This window comes from Erinaceus europaeus, chromosome 4 (assembly GCF_950295315.1).
Source record: "Erinaceus europaeus chromosome 4, mEriEur2.1, whole genome shotgun sequence".
Taxonomy (NCBI): domain Eukaryota; kingdom Metazoa; phylum Chordata; class Mammalia; order Eulipotyphla; family Erinaceidae; genus Erinaceus; species Erinaceus europaeus.
Genome location: NC_080165.1, coordinates 75171038 through 75192522, shown reverse-complemented (window position 1 = coordinate 75192522; position 21485 = coordinate 75171038). Strand labels below are relative to the sequence as shown.

The 21485-nt window shown below is 36.7% G+C and overlaps 1 protein-coding gene across 2 annotated transcripts in view; it reads right to left on the bottom strand.

The window, feature by feature from the left end:
- COL9A1 (collagen type IX alpha 1 chain) overlaps window positions 1–21485 on the bottom strand; it is a 103188-nt gene that overhangs the window by 38987 nt on the left and 42716 nt on the right. For both annotated transcript variants that reach the window (XM_007529032.3, XM_060189989.1), the window contains 11 exons: window positions 19222–19275; window positions 16878–16931; window positions 15591–15644; window positions 11602–11655; window positions 10418–10471; window positions 10088–10141; window positions 9918–9971; window positions 9427–9480; window positions 7908–7952; window positions 5388–5441; window positions 5245–5298 (listed from right to left, as the gene is read on the bottom strand). In XM_007529032.3, the coding sequence (XP_007529094.1) occupies window positions 5245–5298; window positions 5388–5441; window positions 7908–7952; window positions 9427–9480; window positions 9918–9971; window positions 10088–10141; window positions 10418–10471; window positions 11602–11655; window positions 15591–15644; window positions 16878–16931; window positions 19222–19275 (585 nt within the window). The remainder of the gene's footprint in view (window positions 1–5244; window positions 5299–5387; window positions 5442–7907; window positions 7953–9426; window positions 9481–9917; window positions 9972–10087; window positions 10142–10417; window positions 10472–11601; window positions 11656–15590; window positions 15645–16877; window positions 16932–19221; window positions 19276–21485) is intronic.

The following is a 21485-nucleotide window of genomic DNA, read 5'->3' as shown; positions in this document are numbered from 1 at the left end:
ACACCATACACCAAAATAAAATAAAAATGTAATGCTAAAATTTATAGAGAAAAATGTCAGTGAAACTTTGAAGGAGCTTCACACCACAGACGTATTTGGAAATTCAACCATATGGGAATGGGAAATGAAAATAAGAGTTAATGTGGGATTATATGAAACTAAAAAGTTTCTGCACATCAAAAGTAAACTATATAAGAGTAGCCAAGCAGCCCACAAAAGGGGAGAAGATATTTGACATCACATATCTGACAAGCAACTGATATCAAACATCTATACAGAATTGGTGCATTTCTACAAAAAAAAAAAAAAAGTAAAAATAACCCAATAAAAAGTAGGCCAAAGAACTAAACAGTTTTCTAAAGATGAGTGACACTTGGCCCACAGATATGAAGAAATGACCCACTTCACTTATCAGTAGAGAATTTAAATTCAAGTTAGACTGAAGTTCCATTTCACACCTGTAAGAGTGGCTTATATCATCAAAAGAAGAAAAGACAAGTTTGGGCAATGTTGTAGAGAAAAAGGGACCCTGTTCCACTGCTCGTAGAACTGTATTGAGAGTCCTTAAACAAATAAAAATGGAATTACCATCTAATCCAACAATACCAGTTAGGCATTTATCCAAAGCACATGAAAACACAAATTCAAAGGGTTATATCTACCTTTGTATTTATAGCTGTATTATTCACAATGGCCAGAGAGTAGAAGCAGCTTAAATGCCCATTAACAGATGACTAGATAAAGAAGTTATGAGATATATACTCCATTAAATACTACTCTGCAATCAAAACAAAACAAAACAAAAAGATGATATTGTGTTCTTTAGGACAAAATGGAACTGGAGGTGATTATGCTTAGTGAAATAAGTGAAGAGATAAAGACAACTACTAGATGGTTTCAGTCATATGAGGAGTCTAGAGAACTGATATACATAATTGCAAAAACAAAAACAGGAGCAAATAAAATGTTTGTGAGAACTGTGGTAGTTATCTTTGGGAGGAAGGAGGGAGGAGATACAGAAATTTGGTGGTGGGTATGGTGACTAACTATAAACTGTAATATTTTTTTTAATTTTTTTATATTTATTTATTCCCTTTTGTTGCCCTTGTTGTTTTATTGTTGTAGTTATTATCAATGTCATTGTTGTAGGATAGGACAGAGAGAAATGGAGAGAGGAGGGGAAGACAGAGAAGAGGAGAGAAAGACACCTGCAGACCTGCTTCACCGCCTGTGAAGCGACTCCCCTGCAGGTGGGGAGCTGGGGGCTCAAACCAGGATCCTTTCACTGGTCCTTGTGTTTGGCACCACGTGCGCTTAACCCGCTGTGCTACCGCCTGACTCCCTATAAACTGTAATCTTAACAATCTTGTAACCAACTATTAATCACAATAAAAAATGTTTTAAAAAAGTAGAGGTAGAGCAGCACTCATGTCAAGCAGAATCATGACATCAGAACAAACACAATCCATTCAAGTCCTGGAAAGTTCTGAGAAGCCTTGGAGAAGCAGACCCAGAGCTATGGTATGGTAACACTAAAAAACAGTAAAGTAAATCAGGAGAGGACACAATAATGCAAGCAACACTTAATGATCTGAGCCATGGTGGTACAAGTGGGTGCTTAAAAGGAAAGTCAAATATAGGAAACCTTGAAAAGAAAATCACAGGGGGCTGGGTATTGACACACATGGGTGAGCGCACATGTTACAATGTGCAAGGACTTTGGTTTGAGCCCCTAGTCCCCACTGTCAGGGGGAAAGCTTCACAAGCGGTGAAGCAGGTTTGCAGGTGTCTCTCTTTCTCCCAACCTATTTCCCCTTTCTTTCTTGATTTCTGGCTGTCTCTATCCAATAAATAAATAAATATTTTTAAAATTTTTAATAAAAAAGGAAATCATAAAACCCACAGGTTCAACTGTAGATAGGAAAGATGATGGAAGAATATTACCAAGACAAGAATATTACCAAGACAAGAACAATGGAAAAATTTGGGCACTTACAAAAATTCAAAATAAGGGTGAGGGAGATAGCATAATAGTTATGCAAACAGACTCTAATACTTGAGGCTCCAAGGTCCTAGGTTCAGTCTCATAGACCACCATAAACCAAAGCTAAGTGGTTCTCTGGTAAAATAAACAAACAAATAAATAAAATTAAAAATAAGTAGAGAAGTGGAGGCTCAGTCCCTACATACATATAACTTACTCAGATCTTTTGCCCTTCACAAAATTGAAATCAATACATTTCCCCCCTCCCCTTGTCAAACAGTCTCCTTGATGGTCTTGCATACAAGGATGGAAAGAGAATTAAGTTGGGAATAAGAGTGTTTATAGACCCATATCACAGGGAGATGAGGAACTATACCCACATGTCAACAAATGTACTATACACCATTAAACACACACACACACACACACACACACACACACAATGAAGTGATTTGGTAAAAAGAAAAAAAATCTGTCTGTATCTCTGCCTCTATTTCATTATTTCAGACACCTCATGGTACTTATCCACCAGTAAGCCAACCCTTCTCAACATGTGTCAGTGTTCAGTGTAAAGTCTAAGTATATAAGAGGCACTCAATCAATGCTCTTTCAACTACACTGTTTTCTACTCTATAAAGTGAATGCTAAATGAAATAATCAACACTGTCAACATTCCAATGTCCTTCTCCCACAATTAATTTTTTCTGCACCTGTTATACAATATGACCATTATTCTAGAAATGTGATGTAGCTATACCCTAATTGCTTTTATAGTCAACTTAAAAACTGTAGTTTCTGTATGTCTACAGCTTCCTGGGCCAGTGGGGGGTGGGAGTGGGCAGAAGGGAGGGATGGATCACAGTCCTTTGGTGGAGGGAATGGTGTTTATGTACACTCCTAGCAAAATGTAGACATATAAATCAGTAGTTAATTAATATGAGAGGGGGAAAATCAATTGTATGTATCAAAGTTTCTCAAAACACAAACTGAATCCTTTTAATATATAGGCTGTGTATTTGATATGCAGACTCTCTCAAAAGCCTAGACCAAGTAGATTAGAAGCATCCAATAGCACAGCTATATACAAGATACTGGATACTGTACAGCAAACCCTAACAAAAGGACTTTTCAAAGTTAACCCAATTAACAAATAATGTGATGATAACATTAACTATCGATTGTCTTTTTGAACCCTAAGATAGCAGGAACCTCACATCTCCACTATAGAGCCCCTACTTCCCCCAGTCCTGGAACCCTTGGATAGGGCCCACTTTCCCATATGCATCTCCCAATCCAAACCAAATAATATTGCATCCACCGATCACAACCTAACCAACGCAACGATTGCCACCTCAACATGCTTCACCTCAGACTGTGTCCAGAGACTTCACGTGTGGAATGACAACCCTTCAGCTTCATTACTCGGGTGACACCTTTCCTTTCATAGTATACTCTAATTTCATCTCAGGTAGTTCACTTTCTAACAAAGTCCCATAACCTAGACATACACCAGTTTCTGTGAGAGAGAGCTTATGTGCACACGTATCCATAAACTACTGCAAAATATATTCCTGAAAGCAGAAGTACACTAGAGTTTGCAGTGAGTACCCCCCTAACACTTCCTCTCCAGTATTCCAAGCTTTGGGTAGATGATTGCTCAACAATTTGTTTGGCTTCGTATGTTAACTCTCTTTTCAATCACCAGGTTCCAGATGCCACCAGGATGCTGGCCAGGCTTCCCTGGATTGAAGACCCCACCAATGTGTCCTGGAGCTCAGCTTCCCCAGAGACACACCTTACTAGGGAAAGAGAGAGGCAGACTGGAAGTATGGACCGACCAGTCAACGCCCATGTTCAGCGGGGAAGCAGTTACAGAAGCCAGACCTTCTACCTTCTGCAACCCTCAACGACCCTGGGTCCATGCTCCCAGAGGGATAGAGAATGGGAAAGCTATCATGGGAGGGGGTGGGTTATGGAGATTGGGTGATGGGAATTGTGTGGAGTTGTACCCCTCCTACCTTATGTTTTTGTTCATTAATCCTTTCTTAAATAAAAAATTTTAAAAAAAACTGTAGTTTCATTAAAAAGTTACAGGAGGTAGGTTTTTTTGTTGTTGTTGTTTGGTTTGTTAGTTTTTTGGTTGGTTTTGGGGTTGTTTGTTTTATTTCGGGATACAGATAAACTTCCAGAAACCACTTGGCACTTGACAAAGTTGCTAGCTTGAATAGTGTGCTGCTTTGCAATGTGTACCAACCTGGTTCGAGTCAGACCCCCACACTCAAGGAAGCTTCAGTGCTGTGGTCTCTTTCATCCTCTCTTCCTTTTCTTTATTTCTTCTCTGTCCTTAGATGTTGTTGAAATCCTAATTCTATAATGAAAGCAATGTCCTTTTCTCTCTCTTTTTTTCTTCTTTTCCTCCTCTTCCTTTTTTTTTTTTTCTACCAGTTCTGGTTTATAGTTATATGGTATGGCAAGAGATTGAACCTGAGACAGGCATAGTTCTCTCTCTCTCTCTTTCTCTCTCAGCCTCTTTCATTAAAAGTCCCAGATGTTCTATAATTCCACTTGTGTAAAATTTTCAGAACAGGCAAATCTAGAGACAGAAATCAATCAACTGTCATCTAGAGTTGCAGATTCAAAGACTGTTTGCTGAAGTGCTTATGGTGTTTCTTTTGGGGGATTGAAAAAATGTTCTAAAGTTTTGATTCTTGTTATAATTATATAAATATATAAATAGATTTAAATTAATTGTAGACTTTGATATTGGTAAATTACATAGTATATGAGTTATATTTAATAAGTTTATTTTTACTGCACTGAAGTATTTCCTTCAACATGAGACAAAACTAGAAAGGGTCATCATCTGTTTTAAAACCACTTTCTTTTGGGGCTGACAAAATAGCTTACCTGGATAATGCACTTGTTTTGACATGCATGCAATCCAGGCTCAAGGCTGGCTTCCACTGCTTTGAAGAAAGCGTGAGTGCTGTGATGTCTTTACCTCTCTTTGTATGTCTCTTTCTCTCTAACTAAAAAAGTCAACCCAAAATGGTGAAGGCCCAGTAACAACAACAATAAAAAGCTTTTTGTTTATTTCCAGATTCTGGAAAATAGATATTGTTACCTAATAAAATGTTCCATTTCCTAGTCTATATGAACTTAGACATATTCACACAAGAGAAGGCAGTTATAGATGAATGAGTCAGTGAAGAAGATCCAACAAAGCTTTGGACAAAATTCTTCAGAAAAGAAATACTTACAGGAAGTCCCCGGGGTCCTCTGGGTCCCACCTCTCCTGGAGGTCCTTGTTGACCCTGTTATGAGGAAGTGGAAAAAAGTTAACACTCCCCAATGATTTACTTAATGATAACAATTGTCTAAAATATATAGAAAGATAACTTACTGGTTTGCCTGAATTCCCCAACTGACCAGGCTTTCCTGGAGCACCTGTGTCACCCTAAAGGTAAAATGCAACATTCAGAGTAATTCACAACAATGTGGATTGCAAGCATCTTAGTTACCAACCTGTTTTATCCAAGTTACTGTTTATTATTAAATGGCAATAATTTCTCATTGAAAATTGGGGAAGACTATCATCTGGGGCTCTAGGCAGGTAATCCAGGGGTTCCCACATAGATATGATGGGTCTAGGCCTTTAACAGATCCCTCTTTACACTATTGCTAATCATCTCCATCAGGAACAGCATCATGAACCTGCTTGTGGGCCTCTCCAGGACCTTGCCCTCAATGTGGAACAATGGTAGGGACAGCCTCACTCTCCCAAGGGAAGCTGCGTCAACATACTCTGCCACTTGAGGAAGACTGGTCCTGAAATGAGTGCAGCCTAAAATGTTCCTAACTATGAGCACAGAATGTGAGCTCAGACATACAGGGATCAGTGTTTAAACAGTCTCCTGTTCTGAATGTAGGCCCCAGATCAGATTGATGGAGTTTATAGTCAATAGTATTTATATACTTTCCCCATGTTTGGGAGTTACTCTCTTTCCTAATCCAGATTTCTAGTCTTATTTCCAACTATCTATCTTTTTTCCAACACTATCTCCCCAGACAGTACCTTTAGCCCACTTGCATGTTAGCTGTTAGCTGCCAGGCTCAGGCAAAAATTAGTTAAGTCATGGCCCACTTGGAATATAGTTAAAATAGACTTCTTAGCATTTTCCAAAATAGAGGCCGCAAATCTCATCTCCTATATTCTTGCCTTTAGGTTCCTGATTATTAAACAGTTTTTTTTTTTTTTTGCTTTATATCTTAATGCTTTTCAACCACCAAGTTGCAGATGCTACCATGACGCTAACCTGACTTCCCTGGGCAGACAACCTTTCCAGTGTGTCGTGAAACTCCACCTCACCAGAGCCCTGCCTCACTAGGGAAAGACAGAAACAGGCTGGGAGTGGATTGGCCTGTCAATGCCCATGTCCAGCAGAAAAGCAACTACAGAAGCCACCTTCCACCTTCTGCACCGCATAATGATCCTGGGCCCATACTCCGAGAAGAATAAAGAATAGGAAAGCTTCCATTGGAGGGGATGAGATATAGAGCTCTGGTTGTGGGAGTTGTGTGAAATTGTACCTCTCCTATCCAACCAACTTGTAGATTACAAATCAATTAAAAATTGGAGAATATCAGATCTTCCTTATTGGCTAAAACAAAGTCTTTAACTTTAGGATACTGTATTGCCAGTCATAGAAATCTATGGACCGACCAGTCAACGCCCATGTTCAGCGGGGAAGCAATTACAGAAACCAGACCTTCTATCTTCTGCAACCTTCAACGACCCTGGGTCCATGCTCCCAGAGGGCTAGAGAATGGGAAAGCTATCATGGGAGGGGGTGGGTTATGGAGATTGGGTGATGGGAATTGTGTGGAGTTGTACCCCTCCTACCTTATGTTTTTGTTCATTAATCCTTTCTTAAATAAAAAATTTTAAAAAAAAAGAAAGAAATCTAATGAAGGTATCAACAATCTCAGAAATGAAGTTCATTAGCTGAGCAACAAGATGAGAGGATTTTTCTTTTTCCGCAATATTAATTGTATTTGTCTTTCTTTACCATTTCCACTGACTATACAGTACTTTTAGTCTTTTTACATGACATTGACACTTTTGAAGTTATAAAGAATCCTGGCAACGTAGAGAAGTAAAAGCATGTCCTGTTTAGAAAATCCTGCCAGCAAGCTTTAGAAAAGCATACATTTCTGGGGATGCTCTCTCCACTGTCAGTCTCTCACTGTCCCTTTCATGGGAAACAACTATACTCAACAGACCATAGGGTTAACGGGTTAAAGCCATATAATCTAACAGTGATCAATTTCCACAGTGCTCACATGTTATGCATTTTATTTAAATTATTTATCCCTTTAATTTATTTTATCGATTATTTATAGGTGGTGCAGTATAAGGATTATTTTATCAGTATGTGAACAGCATGTCTAGTACTTGTTTGGTTTAAACTAAATCATCTTAAATTCACCAACAAGTTCTATCGATTCCTAATATAGTTCTTGTTTTAAGTGACAGTGAACTATAAAGTTTTCTTTTCTTTTCTGGTTTTATTACTAGATTGTATAAAGAAGGATATTTTTTCCACTTTTATTTGTATTATTAGTGGATTGCAAGATTGTAATATTATAGTGTGTAGTCCACATCACACTCAGCACCAAAGTGCTCTGTCCCCACCTGGAAGACATTTTTAAGAGTTAAATGTGGTGAATACTTTATCAAAAGTACTGTCTTTGAGAAAGAGATAAGCACTTGAAGGTTTAAATCCTCTTGATTTCTCCATAGGGTTAAATATAAAGTAAAAAGCAGGTTGGAGATGTTAAAAATGATATATAATGTGTTTAATTAAAGTAATTTTACTGTAGCAATAAAGGAACATACTAATTGAGAGTTTTCATCTTTTACCTTTTCACCAGCAACACCCTTTGCACCAGGAATTCCAGGCACGCCCTAAAGGAATGAAAGCAGAATCTATGTTTAGTGATCTTGCCTGAGTATCCACGAATGCCAAGTCTACTTCATACTGTAGAAAGGCTGAAGCAATCATGACAATATTAAAGCTATTAGCTTTCATGTGAAGGAGATTCTTCCAAAGTTTCCAACTCTGGACACACAGTTTAGAATGTATCACTTTACTGCATCTGGTTTGTTTGGTCTAGACACCCACCCTTAAAGCAAATCCTCTCTCTAAACTAAGGTTATTTTTTAAAGATAATGTTCCAAATAAGAATCTGGTGCTTATTTCAGGTCAACATGATATTTTGTGTGTATGAGGGTATGTACATAAGAACAAAATAAAAAGTATTTAAAATGCTAGTTTAATTAGAAAAACAGAACGAAACAATGTTGAGTGTAACTAGCATTTGGAGACCTAATACTGCCAATTAATTCATTTAAAAGTTTTTTTCTATTTATTTTTTTCATACCTGCAGCACTGCTTTACCACTCACAAAGCTTCCTCCCCACCCCCTGCAGGTGGGGACCAGGGACTCTAATCCAGGTCCTTAAACATTGTAACATGTGAGTTCAACCAGGTGGCCACCACCCAACTCTGACAAATGATTTTTTTTGCTTCCAGGGTTATCAGTGGGGCTTGGTGCATGCACCATGAATCCACTGCTCCTGGAGGCTTTTTTTTCCTCCCCCTTTTTGTTGCCTTTTTGTTGTTGTTGTTGTTGTTTTATCATTGTTGTTGGATAGGACAGCGAGAAATGGATAGAGGAGGGGAAGACAGAGAAGAGAAGAGAAAGATAGACACCTGCAGACCTGCTTCACTGCTTGTGAAGCTGTCCCCCCTGCCAGGGGCTCAAACCAGGATCCTTATTCTGGTCCTTGAGCTTTGTGCCACATGCACTTAACCCTCTGAGCTACCACCTGGCCCCCATCATTTAAGAGTTTTAGATATAATAAAACGTAGTCACTCCTCAGTATTATCAAGAATTCATTATTAACTTGAAACATTTGCCTACAAAAAAAAACATGAATACATATTGGGCAATCTACATGAACCTTAATGTAGAAAAAAATAATAATTTGAATGCTTCTAGTAGCTCATAACAACAACAACAAAAAGATATTTTAGATCTCTGATTGTTCCCATAGTATAACCTCAACCTTTTTATGATTTAACCTTCCATATAAGAACTCTATAACAGGCTAAAGGTAAGAGAAAATAAATGACCTTAGTCCACAGCTCAGAGTTAGTAGAATAAGATTTAGAAGATTAAACTAAAAAGGGAAGAGGTATGCAAAAATGTCTGATATAACTATTAGATGATTTCTTATTTGAATAAAAAGTGTAAAATCTAAATGCAAATCTGAAATTGTAAAATGAACATATATTTTCTAGAACTTAACAAATTGTCTAACACGTTCCTTCCCTAAATTCATAAGTCAACAGATATTTAAAGAGTTAAATACTTACAGGTAATCCTTGTAATCCTATGTCACCAGGAGGCCCGGGTTTCCCTGGTTCACCCTGAAAAAAAAATTTTATTGCATCACTGAAACTTTATGACTCACTACAGATCCAGAAAAAAAAAGGGGGGAAGGAAGGGGGTACTAGGGGAGGACAGAAGCATTCTAAGTAAAAGGATTATCTCTACTGGCCTTACATGCACTTCTAGAAAGTGGCCTGACCTAATTCAGGGCAGGGTTGGGACAGGAGTTAGGCCATAAATACAACCCAAATACAGTTTCTTTCAATCTACTTTGATCAATGTGTCAGTTTTACTGAATTGCTGGAATGAATCAAATAAACATAGTGTTCCAAAAAGCACTTCAAATTTAAAAATTAAAAAGAGGAAAAAGCCAAAAAAATCAGTTAAATAAATCTCCCTATGATGTGGTAATAGCAAGGTTGTTGGCCAGGGCAAAGAAGGTCTCATTCACACTTGGCCTATATCACACAGCTACCTTTGTTCCAGGCATTCCAGGTATTCCGTCACGGCCATCCACGCCTGGCAAACCCTTAGGACAGAAAGAAACACACTGTCTCTTAAAACTGTCTCTTCACTATTTTCTAAAGTCTTACTACAAGCTAATCACTTTGAAAAATATGTTTGATACCAAAACTCGAAACATACCGTGTCTCCTTTGGACCCAGGGAGACCAGGAATTCCTCTAGAACCTTGAGTCCCCTACAGGGCAGAGGAAAAAGATAAAACGAGACAGTTTAATTGTCCCGATGCTTCGGCTAAAACAAAGTAAGTATACTTGTACTAATTAAGCCCAATTTGGTTTATTTTCCCCCTCTTTATTGATTTAATATGGGTTTATGTTATTATGAGTTTTAGGATTACATTTCATACATATACGGAGGTGACCCATCACACCCACTATCAAAGTTATTTTGTCATCACACCCAGTGATGCCCTTTACCAACTATGAGGTGGGGAAGACCAACATAAACTCACTCTATCTCCCTTGGGACCTGCTTCTCCTGGAGGTCCTCGCCGTCCTTGATCACCCTGTATGAAAACAGAATCATATCATTTCAATATATGCAAAAGTTAACTGTGACAAACTCTTATAGCTGCAAAACTATTCACATTACCTAATCTGCTTCTCCTCCCAACAACTTTGGTTTAGCTCAAGAAATAATTTTTATAAACTGTTCTTCCAAGTAAGTTCATCAGAGCACAGAACTTGCATGCCTGAGGTCTGGTTTTAATCCCTGGCAAGACCAAATGTCAGCGCTGCATAGTGCTCTGGTCTTGCTCTCTATCTTGCTCTCTCTTATAGAGATAAATGAATAAAATTTTAGAAGATAGTACTGTCTTAAATATTGATGTTTCCAAAGGGGTATTTGAGAATATTTCATTTGAAATGCATAGTGCTTCTATATTCTCTGAGTGTACACATATAATCAAATTACAGCTCTTATTGCAGGTAAACATCACTGGCAACTATGCATACATATCAGCTAACTTCATTTACTGTACTGGTAGCTAAGGTTTGGAATAGTTGCCAATTTTTAGTCATTATTTAATTCCCTTTTCAACAATAGCAAGTACTGGATTCTGTCAAAATTATCCAGATAGTGTTGATATAATCTGCCTTTTCCACTGAACCACAGGGCCATGATAATTAGAATTTTATTTTACTTATACCTTTCTCCAATTTATGTGGTATTGCTGAGTGTTAATGATTTTCATTTGCTTTCACAAAAGGTTTAAGATAGCCTGCAATCCTGATGCATGTATATGTGACATTCAAATATGGAATAATAAAGTCAAAAATCATTTTTAAAAATGAGTAAAACTACCCAATAACTTGAAATAAGACAGATACTTGGACTCTAAACATACTGAAAAACAAAATATAAGAAAATCACTGTATAAATAAAAACTTCAGTTTGACTTCACCTATTAGAAGAAGCCATATTAAATCAGAAGAACATTTCTCTTACTTATGAAAGTGAAGTTGTCATAATTAATATTTCTTAAAATAAATATTAAAAAACTATCTTCCCACTTTTATTATGCATATGTGAATGACACTTGTACACACAGACTACTTAAATATATATATATATACATATATATATATATATCTTTAAAACTCTATCAGTGGGCCATGAGAAAGAAAAACTACTCACAGGTGCACCAGGAAGACCTCGAGGTCCAGGCTCTCCATCTAAGCCGCGAGCACCCTGCAAGAAAACAGAACACAAAATTGAATTGAGATGTCATGTGTGTTACATGTGTTGTCAGTCTCTCTAAATAACTTTAGTATCCATATAACAGGTTTTGTGTTTACAACATGCCTCACCATCAGTGAGATTTGAGTAGTGTTTAATCAGACATCTCAGATATAAAAGCTCACCTTTTTTTCTATTTTTTTACTATTTTTATTTATTTACTGGATAGAGACAGCCAGAAATTGAGAGGGAAGGGGGATAAATAGGGAGAGAGACAGAGAGACACCTGCAGCACTGCTTCACCACTCGCAAAGCTATGCCCCTGTAGGTGGGCACTGGGGGCTTGAACCCAGGTTATTATGCATTGTAACATGTGCATTCAACCAGATATGCCACGACCCAGCACCCAAAGCTCACTTTTTCTTATCCCACTAGAAATACTTAATCCTATTCTGGGTATTTTGAGTTAACACTACATCCATTCTTAATTGCTTACATAAACAGAAAGTACTGGTACCTATTAGAGAATGTGACATGCCTATTAGAAAAGATTTGAAAGACAGCCTGAATAGCTCTCAGAATATCCAGGTGAATTCATTCATGGTGAAAATAAGGTGCCATCAAAACAACTGTGAGGTCTGCAGTTGTCACAGTTGTAGGTGAATATATGAGACTCCACCAAAATTTAGAATCAGAAGCCCAGACATGAGAGTTGTATTAAGTATTTGAGCATACTCTCCATCCTGAATGATTGTTAGGTTAATTTTGTATAAAGTAGAAAAATCTATTTTCTCAAAAACTGAGTCATGTAAAGTGATGGTCATGTAAGAACTACAGAACTCTAAAAGTCTAATTATCTTGACATTATCTCTGGCTTAATATGTACCATAAAAACAACTTCTTCAACCTCATTTTAAGAATCAAAATATGTTTTTAAAAATAAAAATATGTGGGAGTTGGGTGGTAGTGCAGTGGGTTAAGTGCACATGGACCCAGGTAAGGATCCCTGTTGGAGCCCCCTGATCCCCACCTGCAGGGGAGTCGTTTCACAGATGGTGAAGCAGGTCTGCAGGTGTCTATCTTTCTCTCCCCCTCTCTGTCTTCCCCTCCTCTCTCCATTTCTCTGTCCTATCTAACAAGGACAAGATCAATAACAACAACAATAATAACTACAGCAACAATAAAAAACAAGGGCAACAAAAGGGAAAATAAATAAAATTTTTTTTTTAAAATATGGTGGTTTACTTAGTATACTCTATATATACTATATAACAACAACAAAAAATATGCCTATCTTTAATCTTTTTCCAATCTACTACGTGAATGAGAAGACAGAAGAACATGCATGACTAGACTGTTTCCTAATGAGCAGGGTAGAGGTGGAAGAATAATAAATGAGAAAAAGGTACAAAATATATATATGATATATGTATATATGATACACTTAAGGCCAAGAAAGCCAGGAAGGTGGAAAGCATATGTAATAGGAATTAAAAATTATAAAACCTTTCATGAGAAATTCAGACATAGGCAGAATCAAAGAAAGAACCCAACTGAAGCAGAGGAGCAGAACCTTGCAATTCTTTCATTTCTAAAAAGTAGAACGTTGCAAAAAGCATTTACCAGGGAGGAAGTGGCTTGGAAGACAAGAAAAAAAGACCTTGCATTCATCATTCACCTTGCATTATAAGAGGAGGGCCAGCCTTTGCATTATAGAAATGGCTTTGATATACTCTGTCTATCCCTTATTGCTTATTGCTGTTCAGCATGGGCTCAGACCCAAACTGCTGTTACTAGGTAACCACTCCATGGGTCTGAGTTCACAAGCTTTTTTCTCTTCTTTTCTTTTCTTTTTTTCTATTGAAAGCAATTTGACAGAGATCAGAGGAAATGAGAATCTTTGAAAAATACCAAGTAGAAAAATACCTCAAATAAAGAACATATCAAGAACAGTAATTGATTTCAAAATGAGGGGTCACATATTTGGGGACATTACTTAAACCTAGAAAAAGCAAAAACCTTAGTTATCAGCAAGTTCGAGACAAATAGAATTCATTATTTAATAACAGAAAACGTGGAGACTTCTACTTAAAGTGACAGGGACACAGAAATATGAAAAACTCTGTTTTTTTAATTTTTAGAAAAATATTCTGGAGAAAAGCAGAACAAAAATACCTATAAAAGACAAATGAAAAGGCTAAAAATAATAAAGCTGGGGGGGAAATCAGGAAATAATTCCTTCAATTAACAAAACTACTTATCTTTTTTAAAAGATTATATCTGATTTACTAATCATTCAAAAATGCACATTTTTTTGTTTAATTCTTCTTTAATTTAAAAGGTTCTGTGCTTTTGTGAGAAATGATGCAAAGTAGTCACAGCTCTAAGGAGGATGAGGAAAGGGTCAAAAATGGTAATAGGGAAGACTTTTTGTTTTAATTTTAAGGAGCCTGCAAACTGGCTTTCCTAACATGATTTCTAAGAAATGGTAAACATTTTCTTAAAATCTGATAAAGAAGCTGAATACCCCCTACCATGTACACATACAAAAAAAATCAAGAAAAACGTTTCGAAATACATTATTTAAAAAATTTTTTAAATATTTATTTATTTTCTCTTTTGTTGCTCTTGTTGTTTTTCATTGTTGTTATAGTCATTATTGTTACTGATGTCACTGTTGTTAGATAGGACAGAGAGAAATGGAGAGAGAAGAGGAAGACAGAGGGGGGAGATAAAGATACCTATAGACCTGCTTCACCACCTGTGAAGTGACTGCCTGTAGGTGGGAAAGGGGGGGAGGCTGGAACCAGATTCATACCTGTCATTGTGCTTTGCACCACGTGCACTTAACCCTCTGCACTACTGCCCAACTCCCTCGAAATGCATTAACTATGAAGTCCTCATTGTTTTTGGCTTAGACCTCATTTCTCCTCAAATATCTCTTTAATTTCAGAGTCATATGAAAGTGCTAGGAGAATCTGGTCTCTAAAATCCTGCTAAAGAGTAGTTGATGAATTCTGACCACAAATACTTATCTCAGTGAGAGCTAAGGTCAGGAACTGACTTGCCAAGAGTTTGCAAGAAGAGGAAGGGAGAGTTCCCTGCCCTCATTCACTTCTCTTTTTCTGTTTTCTCCTATTTTTTTTCCTGGTTTCCAGGCACTGTGTGAATATCATCTATGTAAACTACCAATAACTATAAATAAATAAATGTATATTTTGTATAATGTATTAGTATTGATTGCTTATATTTCCTCAAGTTAATTTATCTTATGTAAAGTGTAAAATAAAGGTATCATGTACACTGCTCAGTTCAATTATGTTTATAAGAAAAATGAAAACCTAACATGTGCAAGGCACACACACACAAAAATGCAAAGTAATGCTTAAGATAAAAATAAAAACGGTGAGGGGAGGGCAGGCAGTGGTGAACCTGATTAAGCACACACACTATAGTGAGCAAAGACCCAGGTTCAAGCCCCTGGTCCCCACCTGCGGGGGGAAAGCTTCATGAGTGGTGAAGCAGGGCTGCAGGTGTCTCTCTGTCTCTCTCCATCTCTATCTCCCCTCCCCCTCAATTTCTCTCTATCTCTATCCAATAATAAATAAAGTTTAAAAAATTAAAAAATAAAAACAAAAACTGGAGATATGTCTTAATTTTTTAACTTTTGCATTAACATTTGCTTCAATTAAATAAATGTGAATTCAGAATATAAGCTAGAATCTCAAAGTACTGGCAAAATAAATAATACTGACAGTGTGGTTCCTGTGTCCATTAACAAAATAAACAGCACATTTCGAAGAGAATAAAATTCTGCTAAGTTCTAATTTGTAAAATCACTTCAGTAGTATAGTCTTTCCCAGAGAAATAGTGATAAGATCTTTTTAAATGGCAAAAGATTATTAATACATTTGAATATTCTATAACTATCACCATTATCCTCTTACTTTTTCACCCTTGTCCCCAACTATGCCAGTGATGCCTCTCAATCCTTGAGCTCCCTAAAAATGGAAAAAGAAAATTGAATTATTTTACTTGAAGCACAAGTTCTTTATTCTCATAACAAAAGGATGACCCAGAAAAAAGGATGTTATCATAATCAAATCTAACACTAAGAAATAGTGACATTATATAGACAAATGTTTTAAGTTTAGAAAGAAAAGTTCAAGAATTCTTCTAATGCCAAAGCTCTTTTCAAAAGATCTGAATAATTACACAAATCTAGAATTGAAACAATTAATGATTTAAAAAAGTTAATAGCACAAGCATAAGAAGATTATAATAATACATGTGATATCTCTCTCTCTCTCCCTCTCTCTCTTTCCAGTTTGGTGGGATTAGGGCTTTGCCTATGAGTCGTATTTTATTCAGATGGAGAAACAAAAATAAAATGAGACAGATTCTCTGACTTGCTTCCTCTAACTTAACTTCCTTTAAATTTTGGGTAAACGTCCATCAGTACAACTCCCTTTAAGCCCTTTATGAAAAATGAGTTTGGCAAGGAAGAGTGTGGCAATTAAAAAAGGGAGGCCTTAAGTCTTTTCTAAAAATGTCAATTCTGGAAATAAGATTCAAAATGGTCTTTTATCTTGGCTAGCTGCAATATTCAATGAATATTTTGAAAATGTTATTTATGTAATTGCTAATGTTCATTGTAAAAATGTATAACAAATTTACTTTCACATGATAGAAATGTTTATAAATCCTGGTGAAACAATTTAAACTGAAGTATGTAATGTAGCAAATTATTTCACTGTTGCAACAATATGTCATAGCCCAAGAAATCAATTTTTTAATTAAAAAGCAAGATTATGAGCAATTAAGAATGTTCTAACTTAATGAAAATGTGTTTGCAAAAGCTACACTAATCCACTGGATGATATATCTGTGTCATTCATTTGTATTCAGGGCACACAAAATTTTTAGAACCTAAAATATATCATGCTGTTGTGCTTTCAGATGTTATTATACTGCTTGGTCCTGAAATCTAATAAATTAATAAAAACAATTATTGATAGAGTTTTTCATTTACAAAAAAATATTTTTTTTCATGTAAAATGGGAATACTTTATTGTTTTGAAAGACTGACAGTCTCTCAATTCTGGACTAGTAGAAAATAGAAGTTATCATGTCAATATAGGATTGTTAATACAAATGTTAATTAGAAAATATTCCAGAAATCATGAAAAGGGAATATTTTAATATCCTACTTAAAGTTTTTAAAAATACTTTACTGGAGGTCCTTGAGCTCCAACTTCTCCCAGTTCTCCTTGGTCACCTTCTTCACCCTGAAAAAACAGAGATAAGCAAATCAACTCATTTCAGCAAATAAGAATAGGAATAGGTTCAGACAACTCAGTGGGCTCTAAATTCATTTGGGTGCCTCAAAATTGTTCTCATATACTTTTTAATTGTGTTATGCAAATCATCCATATTAATTGTTCAACACTCAGATAATACACAGAAGTAGACTAAGAAAGTCACACAAAGTCCATCATTTGTTATAAAGATCAGTAATTTCTTGGACTTTATCTTTTCAATACTTGTAAAGAGAGATAAGAAAGAGTAAGAAAGAAAGAAAGAGAGAGAGGTGAGATGTGTATGGCTTCACATTCCAGTTATGTGTATTGTAAGAGAGAGTGTCTTTAGGAAAATGTATGTATGTATTTACTATGTATTTCTCCATAAGCTACAACCTAGTCATCATGACTTTACTTTTAAATTTTCTGAGAATTTCTATACTATATACTATTTTAATTTGTCAGTCATTTCCAATGGCCTATTATCTTTGATATCACTCACAGAAAAATACTATTTTCAGGAGTGGAGAGGTCCCTCAAGCAGTAGAGCACCCACTTTGCATGTCTGAGGCCCTGAGTTTGACCCCTAGTAGCAGCCAAGAGAACTCTCCTCTTTTGCTTTTGGGAAGACAAGAATTTGTACTCATGTGTCAACAACTGTACTGCAAACCATTAACCACCCCAATAAAATTATTTAAAAGGGCCGGGTGGTGACAGAACCAGTTGAGTGTACATTTTACAGTGCGCAAGGACCCGTGTTCAAGCCCCCGTTCCCCATTCCCCACCTGCAGGGGGAAAGCTTCATGAGTGGTGAAGCAGGGCTGCAGGTGTCTCTCTGTCTCTCTCCCTCTCTATATCACTCCCTTCCCTCTAGATTTCTGACTGCCTCTATCCAATAAATAAATAAGGATAATAAAAATTTTTAATTATTAAAAAAATACTATTTCTGTGGGAATATCTGAGTGAAACACTGACAAGTCCAACTCCTAATGAGACTAGAAAGTGGATGTTTCCCAAAGAAAAGCATTCTCTAAAAACAAGAACAAATGGATGGCAAGTAAGATATAAATTAATTAATTTGCTACTCATGAGCATCTTTTTATGTAACTTAATATTCTGTATAAGTACTGCACACTAACCAATTGTGCCACTGGAGCTCCAGTAACTTAGTATTCTCATACACCTGTGTAATACGGGTACAAGAATCATGAATTCTACGTTCGAGCCCCCAGTCCCCACCTGCAGGGGGAAAGCTTTACCAGTGGTGAAGCAGGGCTGCAGGTATCTCTCTGTCTCTCTCCCTCTATCACTCCCCTCCCTCTTGATTTCTGGCTGTCTCTATCCAATAAATAAAGATAATAATAAATTTAAAAAACTGTTTAAAAAATAAATAAATAAAATGTTCACACTTTAGTAACAAAAAAAAATTTATTCTAGCTATCTGAGGTTGTTCAACAGACTTCCACTTAAAGAGGGCAGGGATATTAGTATCCTAAAGATATTAACACATTGTCTTTCTAGTTGTTGAATGCTAAAGAAAAAGACTAATATTCTGCCACCAACCAATAAAGATGGAAAAGGATATGGTAAAATGTCTAGATGACCTATAATAGTAACAGTAGTTTGACTTGGCAAAATATTATAAAATTAACTGGGGGGGGGGTGACTATTATATAGGAAGTCAAATTCTTGGGCATTTAATGATCATTTACAATAAGGATGAAAAAAAGGCTATAGGTCACCTTGTTTTAAATTTTAGCCTTGGTTTTTCTGCCGTCTCCAAGGTAACTTGTACTATGCATTCCACATTTCTGTCCTCAGGATTGCATATTGCTAAATTCCAGATTATTCAAATTGCAGTCACAGTGAAATGAGGGCAGAAACAAACTAATTAAGTTATTTCAAAACGTTGATGAGAATCAATAAGCCAATTACTATGTTCCTTGTTTGATAGTCTCAGCAATACATGTCATAAAATTTTACATTTGTCATAAAATTTTGTTCAGTGAAGTGGAAAAACTAGCTGATTAGTGTTCAACTATCAAAAGCATCAAGGAAAAGTTCTGGGTGTGATTCATTTTAAAGGAAAGCAAAATTAGTAACATAAAAAAATAAAAATATATGGTGTCTTTTTCTAAGCAATGCTAGTTAGCTTAGTCAAAACACTGATGTATGTACTGAAAACTTGCTAAGCATCATTAAAAAGAATTAAATGTCATTATTATTTCTTATAATGAAAATGATCACAATTTAGCCACTGAATATTCATTTTCCTTACCTTGTGACCTTGTCTTCCAGGCTCACCAATTTCTCCTTTAGCTCCTTTATGACCCTAAGAAATGTAAAAATAAATGAATTATTTTATGCATTTTGGCCAAGAAAAAACTGGTCAGGAGGCACAGAAAATGGCCACAAAGTTCATGAAATAATCTTTGCTACCCTAAATTTGAGCCAATGTGCTATTAAGAAAAAAGTTATGTGGTGGGATATTGCTGCTCTCCAAGCTTCACAATGCTACTCAAGGACAAGAAGAAAAAAGATGCCAGAAAATTGGCCAAAAAGGACAAAGTTCCAGTGAACAAAGTACAGGGGAAAGGCCAAAAAGAGGTAGTCCAAAGGCAAAGTTAGGAACAAGCTTAATAACCTGGTCTTGTTTGACAAAGCAACATAACTTCTGTAAAGCAACATAACTTCTGTAAAGAAGTTTCTACTATAAGCTTAGAACTCCAGCTGTTGTCTCTGAGAGACTTAGATGCATGGTTCCCTGGCCAGGACTTCCCTTCAGGAACTCCTCAGTAAAGGGCTTATTAAGCTGATGTCAAAATACAAAGCTCAAGTAATTTACACCAGAAACACCAAGGGTGGAGATGCCCCAGCTGCTAGTGATGATGTATGAACAAGTTCCACCTATTGAACAATTTGAAAAATAAAAACTTTATAAAAAAATTATGTAGCCATATCAAATAATATTGCATCTGCTGATCACAACCTAACCAATACAACGATTGCCACCTCAACATGCTTCAGCTCAGACTGTGTCCAGAGACTTCACGTATGGAATGACAACCCTTCAGCTTCATTATTCGGGTGAGACCTTTCCTTTCATAGTATACTCTAATTCCATCTCAGGTGGTTCACTTTCTAACAAAGTCCCCAAACCTAGATATACACCAGTTTCTGTGAGAGAGAGCATATGTTCACACATATCCGTAAACTACTGCAAAATATATACCTGAAAGCAGAAGTACACTAGAGTTTCCAGTGAGTATCCCCCTAACACTTACTCTCCACTATTCCAAGCTTTGGGTCCATAATTGCTCAACAACTTGTTTGACTTCGTATATTAACTCTCTTTTCAGTCACCAGGTTCCAGATGTCATCAGGATGCCGGCCTGGCTTCCCTGGACTGAAGACCCACCAATGTGTCCTGGAGCTCTACTTCCCCAGAGACCCACCCTACTAGGGAAAGAGAGAGGCAGACTGGGAGTATGTACCGACCAGTCAACGCCCATGTTCAGTGGGGAAGCAATTACAGAAGCCAGACCTTCTACCTTCTGCAACCCACAATGACCCTGGGTCCATGCTCCCAGAGGGATAGAGAATGGGAAAGCTATCAGGGGAGGGGGTGGGATATGGAGAATGGGTGGTGGGAATTGTGTGGAATTGTACCCCTCCTACCCTATGGTTTTTTTAATTAATACTTTCTTAAATTAAAAAAAAATTATGTAGCAAGCAAAATTACTGCCTTCAACCATTGTCAAAAACCATTTGTATTGTATCAGATGACTATATATGATAAATTTGAGATTTAGTTAATAAAAAAAAATTGGGGAAGTCGGGCAGTAGTGCAGCAGGTTAAGCTCAGGTAGCACAAAGCCCAAGGACTGGCGTAAGGATCTGGGTTCGAGCTCCCCGGCTCTCCTCCTGCAGGGGAGTCATTTCACCAAGTGGTGAAGCAGTTCTGCAGGTATCTATCTTTCTTTCCCCCTCTCTGTCTTCCTCTCCTCTCTCCATTTCTCTCTGTCCTATCCAACAACGATGACATCAATAACAATAATGACTACAACAATAATAAAAGGGCAACAAATGGGAATAAGTAAAAAAAAAAATTAATTGCCCAATAAAGGAATAAAAAAAAAAAAAGATATAGGCTCAGAAAAAAAAAAATTCTAGAGTGACAAACACTCCATTATCTGGTTTGGCAACATGATTCATTAAAACTTGCTCACTGAATCCAAGACCTCTCCTTCTCCAGTTTTACCCCTCAGTCGGGCTAAGAGCATTAAGTTTTCTTCAGTATAGATATATTTATTTTGGGAGGTGACTGCCATGGCCCCGCTCATTTAGCTAGTGTCTGCTCTCTAGAGACTACTCAGGGACCCTCTTCACCCATCTTCTTCCTGGAAGAAGACTTTATACAATTACACACAGCTTAACCTTTAAGTACTGTATAGCTAAACCCTGTGCCTTAGTATTTAGTAATGCCTGCCAAATTAATTTCTAGTATTAAAGAGGACTACAAACTATGTCACAGAATAAGAT